Here is a 19836-nt window from a genome sequence, read left to right on the forward strand (position 1 = left end):
CACAGAGAAACAAACAAAACCCACCAAGAAACCGACCCCTCCTGGAAAGGCCTCGGGAGCGCCCGGGGGAGCCGGGCTGGGGCTGGATGCGGCTCGGCCCTAAACTGAGGGCAGCGCTGCCCGAACCGGCCCGAGCCCCCCCAGCCAGAGCCCTGCCTCACCTTCTCCTCCACGCAGTTGACGATGATGGAGGGGTACTTGCGGCTGAGCCAGCGGAAGAACGCCGGCACCCCCATGGCGGCCGGGACCCGGCGCGGCCCTCGGCAACGGCGTGCAACGCTTCCGGGGGCGCAGGGCGGCGCGGGGCACCACGGGAGCGAGCGGCAGCGGCGCCGCCGCCATTTTAGAGGCGGGGCTGGGGGTGTCATAGCGGCGGGGCGGGTTGGGTTAGCCCTGCCTGAGGGGTCCAGGCGGGGGCTGCTGGGAGCAGAGCTGACAGGCAGGAGGGCAGAGCCCGGGGGCAGGCGGGTGCACAAGGCCTGCGCTCGGATGAGGTTCTGTGTGGAACCGGACAACCTTTCCCTTCACGTGTAATCAAATACCCGCACAGGCTTTGCGTTGTGGGGGGGATTGGGGCCCAAAGGTGGCTGAAGGGACTGCGGGCACGGCAGCTCTGTCAGAGCGCTCTGGGCCGCTGTTAGGGCGCGGGGCTCGGGCAGGGGAGGCTCGGGGGGAGGCCGCTTCCCCTCGGGGGCTGACGGCAGCGGGGAAGCGCAGCAGGAGCTGAGGGGACGTTGCCAGCAGCGGCTCGAGCGATTTGTGACAGTGACAAGAAGCAACACGAAGAGCCCCGTGCCACCGCTTTGCCCGTTGCATAGGCAAATACCATTAAGGACGTTGGCAGTTCGGCGACGTTGAAATGGAATTAAACCTTCCTGTATTAAAGGGGATTAAAAGGAGGGGATGGTGCGCACCGCCGGGTCCTGCCGCGGCTCCGTGAGGAGGGCAGGGACGGGGGCGAGGCCACGGGGAAGCAGCCTGGGAGCCATTGACAAAACAGCCTCAGCGGGGCTGATGGAGTCACTGCAGGGCGCGGGGGGGAGAGGGGCCTTGGTACCTGGCTAATGCGCTATCGACCAAGTTAACCCAGTAGCGTAGCGCTCATTATTCTTCGCCTCACTTAGCTGTTGTTAAGCCGTTTTCTGTTGTCACTCCTCTTAATAAAATCTGTGACTTGAATAAATTTCCCCAGCAACTTTGTATTGGCACCACATCTGCGGTATCAGCTGAAGATTGGCCTTTATCTGTTCCTTACAAAACGCACCCTGATTGAAGTTCCCTATTGTAATGCTTCTCCTCCTGGAGTTCCTCGTGGAGTAAGGCAGATTAGCATTAACATTTTGTTTGTATTGATGGGCAATCAGTTGTTCTTCTGATAATGCTCAAGAAAACAGAAGACAGAGGCGCTGGCAAACGCAAAGGAAATGTGATCATCTTATCTCATAATTATTTGGGTAAACAAGCGCTGAAAAATGAAGCCTGCAACAAACACCTCGCAAAGTCAATCAGTGTTGTGTTAAAAACCCCAAACCAACAACAAAACAGGAGCCGAACCCTTGCAGATGTCCTGAAGCAAACTTTGCTGTCAGCAGGTGCAGGGGGGCAGGAGCCGCAGCTCTGTTTCACCACTGCTGGATGTGACTCACGAGGTAAGGGACGTGGCACCGAGTGCCTGCACGCAGCGGGGACACGGGGAGGCTTTTCCTGGCAGGATTTCCCGCAGGTGAGTGGCGTGCTGATGTCAATCTATGGAGGCTCTATTGATTACAGCCCCCCCCGTCCCGTCCATCACCATCATCTGTCATCATCTGCAGGCTGCCGGGCTGACAGCTGTGAGGGAAGTTGACTGGCAGAGTGTTTTGCATCTAATGAGGCTGTGCACAATGCGAGTATCATGAAGAATGCTCTGGAGGAACTCGGCTATCGCCTGAACACCAGCACAGAGATAGGGCCTTCAGAGAAGCTCCCAGAGCCATCTGTCAGCTGTCAGGAGCTGCATGCCTCTGCCTGAGCTGGACTGAGGGAACGGAAAGCACCAGACTGGTGATGGGTGCCTGGTATCACGCACGGAGATACAAAGCGGGCTGACATCCAGAACCCGGCATCACTCAGGAAGGGCTTAAAAGTACAAAGCGTGTGGATTTGATGCAGTGTTACCGACTGGCGTGGGCTGCCGAGACTCCTTCCAGATGAACCTTGGCCTGGCATTCACTGCAAAGTCACGTAGAGCAGTCTGTCTGTGGCACTGGGCACTGGTGAGCTTGCGTTCAGCAGATGGCTGGGGCCAGCAGGAACGAATTACTGCAGCTTAGGGGTGATCTGGAGAACACAGCAAGGAGCCATGACCCAGGCACCAGCCCGCGGGTGGGTTCAGACTCTGGTTCTGGGACAGGGCTCCTGGGTGATGCTGAGCCCACAGTACATGAGGAAAAACAAGCCTCCAGCACCCGGCTAGGAGAAGCCTCTCAACCTACCTGGTAGCCCACTAGGAGCAGCAGCATGACAAGGGGCTAGCCCTTCTCCTGGTCCTGTTGCCATCTCATGATGGAATTTGTTCTCAAGTGTGACAATTTGCAGGACAGTCCTGTGGTTCCCCTCCTCATGGTAACCAAGCGCTGACTGAGGCTGGCCATCACAATAGAATCATAGAATAGTTCGGGTTGGAAAGGACCTTAAGATCATCAAGTTCCAAGCCCCCTGCCATGGGCAGGGACACCTCACACTAAACCATGGCACCCAAGGCTCTGTCCAACCTGGCCTTGAACACTGCCAGGGATGGAGCATTCACAGCTTCCCTGGGCAACCCATTCCAGTGCCTCAGCACCCTCACAGGAAAGAATCTCCTCCTTAGATCCAATCTCAACTTCCCCTGTTTAAGTTTGAACCCATCACCCCTTGTCCTGTCACTACAGTCCCTAATGAAGAGTCCCTCCCCAGCATCCCTATAGGCCCCCTTCAGACACTGGAAGCTGCTCTGAGGTCTCCACGCAGCTTCTCTTCTCCAGGCTGAACAGCCCCGACTTTCTCAGCCGATCTTCATATGTTGGGAGCTGTGCCATCCGCTTGGCACATGGGAATTGTTGCTTTGGGAGGCAGGAGACCTCCCGTGGTCCCGATGGGCTGCCTTCTCTCCTCCTCCTCTGCATGCACCTCCCATCCCTTAACCAATGTGCCCATCACACGGGGCAGTGGTCCCACAGGCCATGGGGAGCTGGGGCAGCAACTGGGAAAGGCAGAGGGATCTGTGCTGGTGTTCTGGCTGCGGCCTTAGCAGCAGCCAGGGAAGCATCACAGGAGCCTTAATCCAGAATAGCCTGTGGTTGAACAGGCACAGAAACCCCGGCGCAGTGGGGGAGGACATGAAAGGCTCCGGTGCAGTCCATCTGTCCCACATGAGATCAGCCCTGTCCTGTGCTCACCCAGTTCCATCCCTCGGGCAGCTCCTTTTCCAGCTGTTGGAACAGTCGACACTGCACCAGTGCCTGAGAGCCAGGGGGCCCAGCGAGCCCGCAGCCAGCCGTGCTCAGCCTGTTCACTTTCCAGCCTTCCCCGAGCCTTTGTTTCACGTTCTGGAGCCACACACTCTTCCTATTAAACTGAGTATTGTTACCATTTAAGAATTGCTTTTGATGGCCGGGGTGCAGAGGTTGGTGCCTGTGTGCAGAGATGCAGCGCTGCTGTAATTGGGGTCCTGCTTTGTGCTTTTGAACTTCCCATAATTATGAACAGATTTCTTTTTTTTTTTTTTAATATGTCCTCTGGTTTCTCCCTTCGAAAGAAAATCTCATGTTTAATGAACTTAATTTTAGATAAAAGGAATTAAAGGAGGAAAATTAAAAATGCATGAAGCTCCCAGAGCCATCCCTTTCCTGTGATGTCCATGCAGCAGCGCCAGCATGGATTGTACAAAGCAAGCGCAAGCAGAAAAGCACTGGGGCTCACCACATGTAAATGCTGCCCTTCCAAAATGTGCTGAATTCAAAATGTACATTTTATGCTTTTATTCTTCTTGATCTGTTGCAGAAGATAAAGATCAAACATGCCAGCCCGCCCTGCGCAGCATATGTATGCATACCCAGAATGCTTGCTGGCCTTCTGCAAACCACATCTAGCTCTGCAGGCAAAACTGTACAGTTCACACAGGCATTGGAAGAGGACGGTCTCATGTTCATGTGCAACAAGATCAGTGGCCAGGGCAGATGAAGAAGCACTGGCATGGAACAAGACTCAACTTGGTCATTAAATAACCACTGAATTCCATGGGACCCGGCTTCCTGCTTGAGGGGAGGTTTATAGAGCCCCAGCCCGCTCAGGTGCTCCTGCTCACCCTCAGACAAGCACTGTGCTGGTGTCTCACAGCAGGGGGACATCTCTGACATCCTCATTTCTTCCCCCAAACCACCAGAGCAGAGAAAGGCTCAGTCTCACCGGGCAGGAGTGCTGTGAGGTCAGGGGAACACTCAGCACTAAAGAGAACACATACAGAGGAGTCCAGGTACAGAACCAAGGAATCTTTATTCTGTACTTACACTTTCTGTGAGTGTGCAGTGAGGAGCTGCCCATCAGACAGCAGCACGCTCCATTCGTACAAGATGATGCTGCTGCTTTCTTCCCCACAGTGAGCAGGGGGATCTTAATCATAGAAGTCATCAAACTCATCTGCCTCTGTGCTGTGGGCTTGGGGGCGCAGAGCAGCCTCGAGCTCGGAGCTGCTCTCGTCAGATTCGCCCCAGAACGCTGAGGGTGAGGAGAAAAAAACCCCAAGTTATCAAATCTTTTCCTGTTCCTGTCATTTGTATCACAGACACGACCGTTTTGCAGCTCTCCCGAGGCAGCTGCAGAGCACAGCTTAGAGAAGGGACGTTCGGAAGTGCACGAGATTGAGGTGGTTTCTGGTACAGCCTGATGTGGGTGCATCGTGTCGCCAGAAGGAGCTGCTGTGGCCAGACAGCGGCTCATTCAGAGGCCCCACTTCATTGTCCCTCAAGGTACCTTGAGAGAACATTTCCACTCCAAGCAATTTACTTGCCCAGCTGCTGCCTCAATTACAGCTTTGTCCATTATGTGCCACTTTCTGCCCTACTTGACCCCACAGTGAGGTCACAGTTGGACCATGACATCAGAGTTGGCATCAAAATGGCAATGATGTCACGAGTGACATCCCCACTTTGGGACAGGATCAAATACAGGCGAGATCTGGGTTCAGGGAAAGCCTGGCTCCAACAAACAGCTCTGGGAATTAGCAAACAACTTCACTGAAATGCAACACAATCACATTGAAACGTGGCATGTCCGAGAGCTTCCTCGAGATGTGAATTCATTTGATCTGTGGATAAAAATCAAGTGAAAAGCACGTGGGGAAGCACAAGCCAAGGCCACACTGGCTCACAGCACTGTGCTGTCTGCCTGCTCCCAACTGCTTCTGTGGGGCTGCTGTTTGTGCAAGGTCAGTGTGATAGACACGATGCCCCACATGTGGCACAGGGCAGCAGGAGGGGGGGAGGCTGTCACACCTCACACACACGTGTCAGCTATGTTTGACTGAGGCGCTGTTAATGCCTTCAGTGCTTCTGATGGCACCGGCTCTATAAACACCTTATCTCCAAGTGCAGCAGCTGCATCTTTCATCCTGTATCCCCGGCCCCCCAGCCAGCAGGTCTGTGCTCCTCCAGGAACATCAGAGCTGTGCCCTGGGCTCACTCCTGTGCTGAGCACTGGGGAAGGGGCTCAATGTGCTGAAAGGCTGCAACAACGCGAAACTCCCCAGCTGAGAAGGTCTGGGGGTGAGAGAGGTTTTCAAATGGCACCAAAGCCCCATCACATACAGCACCCTTAAAGCAGCTCAGACACCACAGCTCTAAGTCCCTGTTCTGTACCAGTCAGGACTGCATAGTGCTGGAGGCTGCCAGCACCAGCTTCACTGCCAGGGCTCCACCAGAGGTGACTTCAGCCACCAGGGCTCCTTACGGTGGTTAAAGAGAAAACTGAAATGCAGTGGAATGAAAACACATGGGATCCAGCCACCAATTTAACAGAAAGACCACTTGTGTGTGGATGCAGGCTCCTTTGTGCACCCACCTGCTGCAGCCCTGCAGCCACTCACACTGCTGCCCACCCCTTCTGCAAGCCCTGGTGCCAAAGGCAAGAGCAATAAAACATCAGGTTTTCCCTTCCCAGTTTTGCTTCTACCTCCTTGCTGTTCACTACTGTTTAAACCCTGTAGCAAAGGTCTTAACTGCTTCCAGACTATATGCAGTACGAAACACGTCCTCTCTGGTCCAGGATTTGTCACTGTCAACTATTTCCTGACTCCTGCATTGAAACAGGGCAATTCCACACTGTCCCACCTCCTTACACCCATGTTTTATACAGACCCACAGCGCCGTTCTTGGGAGGTTTACAATGTCAAATACACATAGAAAGACCTGTCGATTTTAAGTCGTGTAACATCTGTGTCTTACCTTTGGATTTTATAGTAGCTACCATTCCCTTCCTGGTTTCAGCTCTGTAAAAGAGAAAGAGATTTCAAATCATCAGCACAAGGTCACAATGGGAAAAAAATATAAGTTACTATGAAAAACCCAAACAACTGTAAAATGGTTTAAAAAGTACCAGTGACCACTTTTTAATAGCTATTTTAACAAAGGTTTCTTCACCTCTCTGTCTTTTAAAAGGTGGAGAAATTAACATGCAGCAGAGCCCCTGGTCCAGATGTTCAGGCAGCGTGAACTGGAGTCATCCCCTGGTCCTGGTGCGGGTTTACACCAGCAGCGAGTTAAGGCTCCAAAGGCTCAGAGCCCTGTCGATCTGTTGCAGCCTTTCAGATCATGCAAAGTAAGTAAAGAAACCCCCCAAACAAAAATAAAAGCACCCCCCACTGATGCTCACTGAACTTCCTTATTCCCTTCCTGGCAGCGTGCTCCTCCAGCCCAGCGCCTGCGTTCCCATAGCATCATCCCGTCCCTATGTAAATGTGCGCTCTCCCCGCTGCCTTTGATCTACCTTGATGTATATGCAGTTGCGATTCTGTTCTGTTAAATGCCTGCTCTTGTGTCTAGAGCATCACAGGCCCTTTTGAATCCCTCAAACAAGCTGGAATCATTTTGATCCTTTGTGTGTGGCGTGCGTATTGTGTTGGTGCTGTGAAATAATCACACAGGGCAATGATGGAGGAGAATTAACTGTTACATTAACAATCCTGCAAGCAGCTCAGAAATAAAGCTTCAGCTGATTTTGATAAAGGGAGATCAAATGGGCGATATTTGTGACATTGCAGCCCCAACTAGTGAAATATAAGCAAGTGTCAAGCTGCAGTCTGAAGCCGCTGCCACAGTCAAACCAGGACTCAATCAGCTGTCAGAAAAACCTAATGCAATTTGCTGCATTTCAGTTAAAGAAATGGCAATGATACAGAATGGCTTCAAGTGGGGACTTCAGATATTCTAGCTACTGTTGTGGAGGCATTTGAGAAGGAGATATGGAAAAGAAAGCAGAGATGATTCCCTGCTTGTCTTGTACCACTGCATTCACAAGGATTTGGGACTGCAGCTGGAAAGCTAAACTGAAAATGGGGGGGAGTTTCATTACATTACAGCTCCCTGTGTTACACAAACTTGGCCTTTTAAATCAAAGGGGGCTCATACTCCTTTCTACAAGCTGTGAATGCAGACACACAAAGCTTCCTCTTTGCAGATACACAACAATTCACAGAAAGAGACATTAAACATAGCCAAGCTTCAACCAAGGTACCAAAGTGAGCCTTAGGAACTAGCAACAAGTATCAGCACTAGTAGAATAGTGACATAACTAATTATTAACTTGTTATTCAAGTAAAAAACATTATCCTGTTTACCTGAGGTTCTGTTAGCACACCATCCAAACTCCCCTCTGTTCCATTCCCAGTCAAACCCTGCACTGTGTTACACTTCAACTTCTTCAAACACACTTCCTCAATGGTATTTCCAGCACATATTTTAAGTCAGAGCCTTTGGGCCGAGTCCTGCAGTACGCTGAACACCCTGAACTCCTGCTCACTTTGGTGGTTTCGTGACCCTCAGCATTTCCCAGGAGATGCTCCGTGCATCCCAGGCTAAGCCCATAAGAATGTGCTCAAGAGGCTGCAGCTTTCCCCTGGGTGCACAGTGAGAAACCCCTTGTGTTGCTGAGCTCCCAATGGAGAGGTGGCTCCTGTGGCAGACTGCACATGAACATTTCATCTTTGGGTAGCTCGGTAACACAGGATCCAGCAGCAACGCTCCCACTGCTGCATCTCCCCTGGCTCGAGGGGAAGCGTGGCAGAGCTCCTGTTCAATCACACCAGGGGTCCCCAAAGGCGATTTCTTTGCTCCACTTCTCTCTGGTTCAAACCCAGATTAAACACAAGAGGGTTGGTCATTTCAGCCCAGAGCCTCTGCGGTGCCCAGGACATCACTCATGGCATGGAACCACCAGTGGAGGACTGCCTGTGTCCTAGGCAGCTTGGTCCTTCCACACACAGCTCATAGCACTGTGAGGTGCTCCAGGTCTGGCGGAGAAGTTGCAATGGACAAGAGCCACTGTGGCTGTAGGAAAATCTGGAAACCTTTCCTATTCCACCCCAGCTTCCCATAAAGAGAAGGGTCAATGCTGAGAGGAGAGGAAGGAAGAGGGATGTTTGTATTCTACCCAAACCCATCCACTCAGTGGGATTCATCCTCCTGGGGCTAATCTACTGGGTGCAGAATGGGGTTCACCCCCGGAACAGCACAGAGCTGTAGTGCTGCACCAGGAGCTGAGTGTCGGTGTGACACAGCAGCCCATAAAGAGAGATGGGAACATGGTGTCAGCAAAGGCCTAGAACAAGGCTGTCAGCACAGAGAAACACCCAGGGAGGGATGGAAAATGGAACTGGGACATGAGAAATGCCAGACTGGAAATCCCAGCTCTGCCACGCCAAGCCTGGAGAATGCTGCAAGAGAGCTTTGTAACAGGGAATACATTCTTGGACTACATCTGAAGTGTTAGTTAAGGCTGGTAAGATGCAAGGAGACCTCTACCTTGCAAAGCATTTGTATTCAGTGATCGGCAAACTCAATCATGGAGTTATCATCTGGGATCCTGAGCACACAATAACCACACAGACCTCCACGGAGAAATTTAGGAGTATAAATGAAGTAAGGCCAGTTGCACTGCCTCCACTAATCCCCCCTTCTGACCCTTCCATATCCATTTACACATTCGCTTCTTCCCTAAAATAATTCCAAACTGAATCCAGGCTCTAACAAAGAAAAAACCCCAAACCAGTTTAACTTCAAAGGGCCTTTTAATCTCTCCTTTACTCTGATGAAACAGGCTTTTTGTATTGAAGATGCTGCTACAATAAGAAATGAAAAAGCTCCGAGGAAATATTTCTCCCTCTGTAAAGAAAATTAATATTAAGAGGAAGAAGCCAGACCAACAATAGGCAAGTTAATAGAGGTGCCTCGCTGGCAACAGCAGAAATGCTTCCTCTAGCTGAGTACCTTTTTGCTAAAGCACCTGTTGAACCTCACGTTTTGGTGTCAAGTGAAAAAAAGCCACCTCAATGCCAAGGAGAAAAAGACAAGAAATAAAAGACACAAAGAAAACCACGCAAACACCAAGGGGAAAACCCAACCAAGCAAACCCCAACCAAGCCAACCCAACACAGCCTGCACCCAGGGAAAAACCACCACCAAAACACCAGAAACCCAACCAAACACAAAGCTCAGCTGCTGCGGGGGCACCAGTGCTCCTGTTGGGGCTGATGCCTTCATCCTGCACTCACATACCTGAGATGCAAACCAAACACCCAGGGGGGTGTTTATCAGCCCTCGGTGAGGTAAGAGATGAAGCTTCCTCCCAGCAGCACGGGAGGGTGAGGAGCTGCAGATCCAGCTCCAAAAAGCATTTCCTGGTCTGCTCAGCAGCAGTGCCTCCGATGCAACACTGACCGGGGTGCTCACACACCATCCTCCAGCTCCAGCAGAAGCCCAACCGCTCTGCCATTTCCTGCTCATCATTTACTAGAAGTTGAGCATCACAGAAGCGTTCCCCACACTGGAAATTCACTATAAACTAAGACAATCCACTACTCACACCAGAATTGAAGTAGCAATACTGAGGTTAAGTAATTACACTGCAAATAAGATGACTTTTAGGCTACAAAGATCTGTATTGAGCTACATGTAAGACCATTCTCTGTTCAGATATGCCATGCTGAGGAAAAGACCAACCCATTCTCACCTGACACAAAGACTGAATCACAGCACCAGGATGAAACTGTTGGAAGTACACAGGGCATCACCACGGACATAAACACTGTTGTCTGTAAAACAGGGCCAGTGTATTTACATGGATAACCATTCCCGTAAACCATTCCCCACCATATTCATGGAGCATCACCACTTCCACCCTGCTGTTCCTGCAACAGCTGGATGTTAAGATTTAGGTAACAAAGCTTAAGGAAACAGCTGTACCAGCAGGAAAAACCTGCTTGAATTTACAGCCGCTTCTCGCAGAAGTGATTCGGCAGCTGGAAGCACAACGGCAGGATAACACCACGGGATGGGGCTGGTCTGGGGGTGCAGCCTGGGAACACCCCACGCCACCTCCCCGGGGTTCCTGGTAACGCTTCTGACCACTCCCAGCTCCAGACCTTGGGAATCTCTCGCCAAAGCAGCCAGGCAGGGCCAGCGCCGGCTCGGAGGGGGGATGCGCAGAGCCCGAGTGCCCCCCGATGGCCACAGCCGCCTCGGCACAGGGAGCAGCGGCGGCGGCCCGTGTTCAGCATCGGCCCCGAGAGGCATTAAGAGGGTGAATTATTATCTGCCAACTTTTATTTGCATGTCATTACGTCTGTGTTTGGTGACGGCGGCTTTCGGCTCCGAAGGCGCCTTCAGAGACCAGCCCGGATTACTGCCACAGGGCACATTAATCAAAGGGGAAAAATACTTCACACCGCGGTTGTGCCCTGACGTGAGCTCCGTGGGTCCCGCCTCATAACGCACCTTTAATCTCCAGCTTATTCCGAAAGGAGACGGCGCAAACAAGGCAAAGCAACACAAACTGCTCCCATCAAAACCCAGAAAACCAGTGACCTCCTCTGGCTGCTCCGGCCACGGGATGCCACACACAGCGCCTGCCGCCCAGACTGGCCGCCTGACTTCTGCTACCCTTTCCCCCAAGGAACTGCATAATTTATCACGCTCTTTGGTGGCGCAGAACACAAACTCTGCAAACCAAAGCGGCACCTTTGTGCGTGGAAATATTCCCTTCAGCATGTAAATGAAGGCAGGAAAAAGTAGTTTTGTCGCTAACCGTGGGGCAGGACAGTATTTGCGGGAGAAGAGGAAGCTCTGGCATGCACCTCCGAACAAAAGGGAACAAGTGGTCTTTACTCGGAGAGCAGCTTCCTATTAAGACTCACTCCTTCGTACATTATGCCTTTCATCCCCACTCAACCACAAAATGATTTTGCTGTAGGAAATACAATGGCAGAAAAAGATTTACATTGAAAGAATCTTTAATAATAAACTGTTGCAGATCTGCCTACTTCCCCGTGATTTATAATACAATAAACATCGGATTCTATTAAGTCTCATGCACTGAAGACACGCACTGAAAAACCGAATATGAAAGCCCTCAATTCTTCCCTTCTCCAGCCCCATAATAGTGAAATGAGCATGTATAAATGTGCTAAGAGTATCTCTTTGCATCTTTTATAGCTTGTGTGTATCAATCTGTAAAGCTTATTAAGAAAGTCATTGCTATGCAAAGCAGCACCCAATCTCTTTCTCTTGCTTTTCAACAGAGCGCAGTGTTTAGCCAATAGGACCGGTCCCCGGCCCCTCATTCGGCATTCATAACATGCAACATTTGCACAATGTATCTCTCAAAGGCTGCTGAATAGAAAGCCTTAATACTCATGTAAACAACTGCAAACCAATTACTTAATGAATCAGGCCCACACATAATGAGGTGCCAGACAAAGAGCTATAAATGCATTTTTGCGCCCGAGCCTCTGCTTTAAAGTAAAATCCCTCAGCTGTAGTTTGGGCTTAACTGGCACATCATAATTATTGTCTGGGGGACATCAGAGGAAGCCATTTCTCCTCGCTGGGTCCGGCGGGGTCTCCCCCGGGGTCACTCATCAGCTCAGTGACAAAACGGAGCAAAGAGGAGTTCCTGGCAGCTCCGCGGCGGTGCTGCGCGGCGACGGCCACTCTCAAGTAGTGGGTTTCGAGACCACTTGTCACAGCAATAAAGCCCAGAAGTGACTGCACTAAGTGGAGCGCTTAAACGCGAGCGCCGCAGAAACCTCCCGGTGCGGCAGGCGGCCACCGGCCTGGCCCTCCTCATCCCCACCACGTTCACCGCTTCCCTCCCCGCAGAGTGGGTGCCAGGATTCCCAAAGGAAGGGCTGCAGCTGAACGTCCCCTCTGGAAGGCTGCAGTGTTGGTGATTCATTTGGAAAAGCCAACTTTGAGAGATTTATTCCCTTAAAGCAGCATCGTCGCGTATCAGCGCACGAGGAGTGCTGCTCCTCACCCTGACCGGTGTGAAGTGATAGGGAGAAATGTTTTATAACCTATCACAAGTAAGAATCTGAAACAGGAAAAACATTTACTCCATCTGAACAGCATCCGAGGTGCAGGAGTCACCAAGTGCATCATTACTGAGCAGTGCAGCAGCCGCAGGGACAAACTGGGAGACTTTCTCCTTTTAATACAGAAACAGCTCATTTTAAATCTGACAGATTTTATTGAGCAGAAAGCTCCTCAGGGCCTGATCCTTCTCTTCCTGCTCTCCCTCTTCAGTCATTTAGGGAATGACTAACGTTCAGCATTTAAAAACTCATCTATAGGAGCAGCCCTGCATTCACAGTTGCATCATTTGGAGCATCATGTTCAAACAAAGCTCGAGGAAACTCCAAAATGAAGGGGGAAAAAAAAAATAAAAAGGAAAAAAATAAAAAGGAAAAAGAAAAAAAGGAAACAGACAGAGTTTGGGCACAGGGCTGTAAGAAGGGATCCCACACAAGAGCAGGAATGCCATTCATCAACACCATGTTCCAGCTTGCGTTTACTGCGCTTGGGGAGTGACAGAGATCCTGTGATTTTCACACAACTGCACCCCACCACTTAACAAAACTGAACTGACAATGTTGATGCCAGCATTAAAAACAAGCCACCCAAAGGGATGTACAAACAGGAGCTCAAATTTCATCTCAAAGCTTTAAAGGCTCTTCCCCAGTGCTGGTAGTGGCAGTTTCAGACCAGGAGCCACGCAGCAGCAGCACTCGTCGTGCTGTTCTAACACAAGCAGATAAGCATCTAAAGCCCAGCCAGTATTTCACGAGGTCTATCCCATTTTCTGCTGCTTCTTGACCACTAATTTGATTGCTGCTGTTTGATTCCTGTTACACGCCAATGAAGAACATAAGGAACATGCAACAGAACTGCCCAGAGACCCAAGGGAACGGCTGCATTTTAACACACACAGACACGCAAACCAGCTTCCAACAAAAAACAAGGCAGAGAAAAAGAACAAACTGTGCCCTTCAGGTACATGCGAGGCCATTAATTAAACACACTCTGTTTGAAAGCAAGAAAATAATACAACTAAGCCAGCATTAAATATAACACCCCCAAACCCACGGGAAGCGTTATCCAGTTACAGCGAGTTCACCTCTCGGATCCACAGAGGAGAAACCCACCACTGAGGACTTTCTGTTCTCTGTCTGCCCCTCTCCTGACAACTCCCATTGTCTGGCCCCTGAGCAGCCCTGCTGAAAGCAGCTGGACTGGCTCGTTCGTGGTTCACTGAGATGTCAATTGAGTCGGAGAATGGGAAAACAACAGCTGCAAAACAAGCCTTGGCTTTGGCACAAATATTTGCTGAGGTGCACCCAAGTTGAAGATGTGTCAGTAAATAAACATAAATACAACCTTAACCCGGGCTCAAGTGAAGGAATCGAGTAACCAGGGCTTCAGCCCTGCGCTGTCTGCGTTTCTCATTGTGAGCAGCGTTTAAATGCGACAGGATTTCACAACTTTACCTTGACAAGGGAGGACTTGGGCTCGACGAGGGACTCATTTCCGACTGCGTTTCCTGGCTCTCTCTTGCTTTGGAACCGTTATCAGCAACGTCCCACCCTGTTGGGTAAAAACACCAAACCTGAGTGCTCAGCTAAGGCTGGCTGGGCCCTAGGGCAGCCTGCAGCCACCGCAGCAGCACTCCCGCTTCCCAGCGGATCCAGGGAATGGTTTGATGACAAAATCCAGTACCTGCCTCAAGGCTGTTTGCTCTTCAGTGGAAATGAGTTAAACCCACAGGAAGCAAGACCCCCTCATTAGTGATTAATTCCCTGATGATGATTCCTTGTGAACAGTGATGTTTTTACAGGTTTTACCTCATTTTGGAAGAAAAAGCAACCACAGATTCTCTCCAGAGCTGAATGGCAACTTTCTGCAAAACTGAAGGGAGTTCTGGGCTCTTTTTACTCTTTTCTTTTTAATCCCCGAGTTCTCATCACTTCAGTTAACCAGGAGGCGAGGCCCTTTTCATTCTCCTTCCCCATAAACACAGACTATTTGGGATAGTTACAGTTCTTGGCTGTAATTGGATTTTGCAATGTAGATTGACTAGAGCAGTATTTGCAACCATTCTCTTGAATTAGAGCTGTGTTTGGGAGACACAAATCTTGGGGGTTTTCTGACTTACACAGCCAAACCCCCAACTATGCCACAATCTTTTATCCACGCTTCCCTTTCTTTCCTTCCCCTCCGCTCTGTATCTCATTCTGTAGAGACTGATTTAAAAAGAAGAGGTAAATGAATTCATTCACTGGGCTCGTACAATTGCTAATCTTTGTGCTCGTTTCCAAAGGACACGATGCTCAAGCACAAATCCCGCTTTAAAAGGCTACTTTGCATGTATATATCTACAGCACTGAAATTACAAACAAGCCCCAATTGTCACCAACTTCGCAGCATTCAGTATTTCTGTGCATCTCAGACACTGCTTCTCACTGGTGAGGAGCCACTGCAGCGGATCACACCGCTCTGCGCTTGGATGCCAGCAGCACCAATCCTGCTCACACTCGGGTGCTGCCAACAGAGGGGTGCAGGAGGTGGCAGAGCTCAGGTACTGGTGCTGCACTGGCAGCAATGGGCTGCCTGGGGGACAAAGTCCGGCTGCTTCCCAGGAATGTGTGGGGAAAAAAGGAATCAAGGACAGGAGGGAAACAATGGGAAAAGGGGGGGAAGGGAACCTCCCCCGGCCTTCCCCATGATGGACACATGCAGAGGAGCAAAGACCTGTGGGGATCATGGAGGGTGTCCTGGGTGCAAGACGGAGCGAAGTGGGCTCACACTGACAGACCACTGACCGCAGGGGGATGGATATTAACACTTGTTTGTACACTGCTTTGGGAAGTGAAAAAGCCAGTTTAACCCCATCAAGCCAGAGCTCCCAGAAAGCGCTTCTCACTCCAGCACTAGTGCTTCACAGGGGTGTATTTTTCAGGGCTCCTCATGCACGGCTTCAAACTAGGAGACACAACGTGGCTGAGATGATGCGCTTGCCTCTTGCCTGGGGATGGAGCAGACTCTGTCTCAGGAGGCTTCCCGCTGCCTCAAGGAGGCCTTGCACAAAGCCCAGCTAAGAGCACCCCCCAGGTCACCGGCTCTGCAACATTCACACTCCAGTTACGTGTGTCCTGTCCTCAGCCAGGCCTCCAGCGTGTGCAGAGTTTGATCCTCGCCTGGAGGAGAAGTGAAGCAAACAGCCTCTGCACAGAGCATCAGCTCCAGCCACCCTTCCCATGGGCACAGGGACACATCCCCCTCCTTACAGCCTGTTAACGGGCTGAATGCTTTTCCTCCTTCCCAACAACAGAGCGCTGGGAAGGAGCAGAGGGTGGCCTCAGAGGGTGTTAGTGTACGAGGCTGCATCTGACCTGTGCCCCTCAAAGCCTTCCCCTTGCTCCAGTCTGGGCCTGGGAACCCCACCACAGTCAGGGACCAGCACCCAGCCTGCTGCCAATGGGATTCCCTGCAGCAGGCACAAGCTCTGGGAAGTGCTACAGTGTGTGCATGAGTAACTTCCTCCTTCCCATCCCTCGGGGCAGGGACATGGAGCCCGTCTCTGACCCAGGCAAACCCACCTCACTGCCCACTTGGCACTTCAAAGCCCACGTCTCTGCCAGCCCCACCAAAGTCTGGTGTGCAGCTGTCCTTAGGTTTTTACGTGCACACCAGCCTCCTAAGGCCATTCCCCCAAGCTGTCCATGCCTGTGCTGTCTCCCCTTCCTTCACAACATCAAACTAACACAAACTACTTGTTCTTCACCTGTAAGACCCTTCAGATCCCAGCTTTGCCCTACCTGTCAATTGTAATGCATTGCTGGGCTACGAATCCCCCCTCCTGCCTTAGTTACACCAGACTGCCTTGCCCATCAGTCCAGTTGTTCCCCTTGAGCATCTCTGCACTGCCTTCCATCCTATGCACCCTACAGAAATGGAAGATCTTTCTGGGAACTCCTAAGCCCACCAGCTCATGTCCCTGCAAAGCCTGCAGGGCTGTGGCACCCAAAGTGTACGACAGCACATAGGCAGCATGCAGCATCCACTGCTCTGTGTGCTGAGCAATAGCCTGGCTCTTACCTCCTCTTTTCCCCCTCATCCAAGTAATCCCTGTGCCTCCAACATGCCCACATCAAGGAAGAGCCTCGGTTACAGACAGGCAGCACTGACAACAAAACCAGCAGCAACAAACCAGTGTCAGAACATGCAAGTGACTGGTGCAATGTGCACGGCAATGAAGAGGAGATACAAGAAATCCTCTGCTAGGAGAGAAAACTCTTAGGCACTTTGCTCCTGATAAAGCTGCATCAAACCATAAAACCCATATGTAGAGCAGTATTTCTTTCATAAAACTGACCATTGTGCTTAAGATTAAATGCAACTCAGTTAAAAAGACCTTTCTGTTCTCTGGTGTGGGTGTTTCTGTTGTTTGTTCCACCAGAAGAGTCTAACTTGCCCCTGCTGCCGGCTGGGGCCTGAGCAAGCAGCAGAACACCACAGGCCTGGCGAGAAACATGCACCAAGTAACAAGGGGAAAAGGGGAAAAGAGGAAAGAGATGGGTTTTGAGCACATGAGCAGCGAGTAGATGAAACCCCTGATAAAGGGATTGCAGCACTACTGAACTCGCTCTGCAGGGAGCAGCGGCAATGGGAAGCAGAAGCAGAGGTGAGAGGAGGTGGCAGTGGCTCCTGATGCCATCTCCTGATGCCTCCTGGCTGTACACAGCCTCGCTAAAAGCTTCTCTCCCTGCCTGTCTGAAGCCACTGAGCTCTTGCTACACCCGGTAAAGGCAGATGCCATCTGCTCGATGTTCTCTTCCTGTGTGGGGTTTGGAAGGAGCAGCCTCACCACACCACCAGCTCCGTGTTCCAGAGGCACCCCAGAAGCAATGTGGGTGCACGGGGTGAAGCTGTCTGAACGGCCAGCCCAGACTGCACAGACCCGAGTGACCGAGCTTCATAAAACTCAGCCTTCAAACCCAAGCTGGGATGTTAACAATGGAAAGTTCTTAATCCCACTGTTGGAGCGCTGCTGCAGCAGAAGGGAGCTGGTGTGGCCCAGGTGACACTGCTGTCCTCATGCCTTCTTCCCCTCAGAACCAGCAGGGGATCTGCGATACCACTGTTCATTACAGATTCATTGAAGATACTCTGCCCTTTTCACCTCTGAATTAAACATGTGGGGCCAGAGCAGCTCTCACAAGTCTGGGCTGAACAAAACGGGTGCAGGTTTCTTCATGAGGCAACAATTCCAGGAAAACCCACTGTCACTGCACAATGAAGCACTATTATTCTGCTCTGCTGAGCAGTCAAAGTGATCTTTAACCAGAACACACTGTACCAGCACAGTGTTCTCTCCATGTGCTCTCCCTATGGCCTAGGCTGCAGCACTGATCACTTCATAGCCAAACACCCCAGCAGCTAAAGAAGTAATGCGATAGTCTGCAAACAGAGAGGTAAGGAAGCTCTTGGCCTTGTACTTGCAATGTTTGTCTTGCTGCTGCTGCTACCTCTCACAAAGGAAGAAGCCCACACTTTCAACATCAAACCCAGCATTAAAGCCCTTCACTGCACAGTCCCAGCATAGAGGAGTCACCTGCAGACACCAACAACAAATCATCTTCGTACAAGCAGTGCCTGCCTCTGCCTGCCTGGGAATGGGAAAGGGGATCCACAAGGCTGCTGGGTTTTGAAATGCAGGCTGAGAAAACACAACCACCACCATGCCCATGTGCAGCCCCTACAGCTTGTGAGCAAATCCAAACTCTTCAACCTAAGCCACAAAGTATGTAAGCAAGCTGTAGGAGAGTAGATGCTGCTCTACCATGACAGAAACAAGAGCATTCTGTATCCCACTCAAAAGCTGTAAGGAGCTATCATCCATTATTCCCAATTAAAACAATAATCAATAATCCCCATATGCAAACGGAAGCAGCTGAAGGGCAAAAGAGCTTTCACAGACTCAACCCAGCCATGTACCTGTATCTGCCTCCCTTACACAAGTGCGAGCCTGCACCAAAAGGAACTCTGCTTTCTCCATGTGCTTTTATCACCAATAAAATAGTGGCTTGGGTATTGCAGCTGCCACCAGACTTCAAAGCCAAGAGTGCCCTGAATGGAATGTTATCGGATGGAATGTAGCTGAGCCCACCAGCTATGTGGCTGTACGGTTCCCTTGGCAATAGTTACTGCAGCCTGGCAGGCCTGGGCTATAGGTCCTGTACCCAAATAGGAGAGTAACAGCAGTTCCCGCTTGGAGAACTTTATCTGAACAAGCTCCTCCACCACATTAACACCAACTACTGCACTTGCTGATCACCTACAAAGAGCTAGGTGGGATTAAAGTGGACTGTCAGCTGCATTGCTGCTGCCAGCACACAAACAGCCACCACGCGTGCCTCTGCCCTGGGCCAGAGGTAACAGTGCCAGCTCTACACTGGCTCCTGTACTCACCCATCTCCCCTGGAACAAAGCAGAACACTTGCGAACACAGAGAAGATAAAGGCAGCTGCAAACCTAACAGAAGGAAGTGTTCTTTGGAGAGCAGATGGATGGGAAAAGCCTCCAAACTAAACCCTGGCAGAGCACTGCAGCAGCCGGTGCCCAGAAGTAGCTCAAATACCAACAAGGATCTCCCCACTTCCTTTCAATGGAAAAAAGGATAAATAACAATCATTGTACTGCTATAGCAATATAGGATGCTGTTCTCTCAAGAGCAGACACCTGGGTGACCAGCACACTTGGGAAATCCCAGTGGAGCAAGCCATCCACTGAGAACACCTCTAGGATCACAGAATCCACCTGGTTGGAAAAGCCCTTTAAGCTCACCCAGTCCAACCCTTACCCCAGCACTGCCAAGGCCACCCCTAACCCATGGCACTGAGGCCTCATCTCCATGGGGTGTGAGCACTTGCAGGGCCGGTGCCTGCAGCCCTGCCCTGGGCAGCCTGTTCCAAGGCCTGAGCACCCTCTGGGGCAGGGTTAGGGACCTCTGCTCCGAGCAGCAGTTGTGAATGGGCTGGTATCAAAGTGCAGAGTTGGGTAGACCTGTGAGTGCCTTCATTAGCACACTCCAAGTGGAACCTCAGGAACCTTTTAACTTCAAGCTCAAAGCAGGACCTCTCTGGGAAGGACGGTGGGCGTGGGGAAAGCCTTGGCAGCATTACTGCCTCATTAAAGGTGACCTAAAAGGGAAAGCAGAATTGGATTTGTGCTCTTTCATGTTCCCTTATGATACAAAAAGAAGGGCTAA

The 19836-nt window shown here is 51.0% G+C and overlaps 2 protein-coding genes and 1 long non-coding RNA gene across 3 annotated transcripts in view; 1 reads left to right on the forward strand and 2 right to left on the reverse strand.

Annotated features, from left to right (window-relative positions):
- Window positions 1-356, reverse strand: part of XRN2 (5'-3' exoribonuclease 2) — a 51284-nt gene extending 50928 nt beyond the window's left edge. The window contains exon 1 of the mRNA XM_061356916.1: window positions 162-356. Within this exon, the coding sequence (XP_061212900.1) occupies window positions 162-236 (75 nt within the window). The 5' untranslated portion in view covers window positions 237-356. The remainder of the gene's footprint in view (window positions 1-161) is intronic.
- Window positions 357-1643: 1287 nt separating this feature from the next.
- On the forward strand, window positions 1644-7107 carry LOC133214177 (uncharacterized). Its single transcript, XR_009726023.1, has 2 exons — window positions 1644-1723; window positions 6675-7107. It is a non-coding gene; the product is annotated as an uncharacterized LOC133214177 (long non-coding RNA).
- Window positions 4491-19836, reverse strand: part of KIZ (kizuna centrosomal protein) — a 40165-nt gene continuing 24819 nt past the window's right edge. The window contains exons 11-13 of the mRNA XM_061356917.1: window positions 14057-14153; window positions 6462-6505; window positions 4491-4737 (exon numbers count right to left, since the gene is read on the reverse strand). Of these exons, the coding sequence (XP_061212901.1) occupies window positions 4634-4737; window positions 6462-6505; window positions 14057-14153 (245 nt within the window). The 3' untranslated portion in view covers window positions 4491-4633. The remainder of the gene's footprint in view (window positions 4738-6461; window positions 6506-14056; window positions 14154-19836) is intronic.

This window comes from Neopsephotus bourkii, unplaced genomic scaffold (genome assembly GCF_033783945.1).
Source record: "Neopsephotus bourkii isolate Nb327-2 ecotype Australia unplaced genomic scaffold, CSIRO-AGI_Nbou_v1 NB_873, whole genome shotgun sequence".
NCBI classification, from domain to species: Eukaryota; Metazoa; Chordata; class Aves; order Psittaciformes; family Psittacidae; genus Neopsephotus; species Neopsephotus bourkii.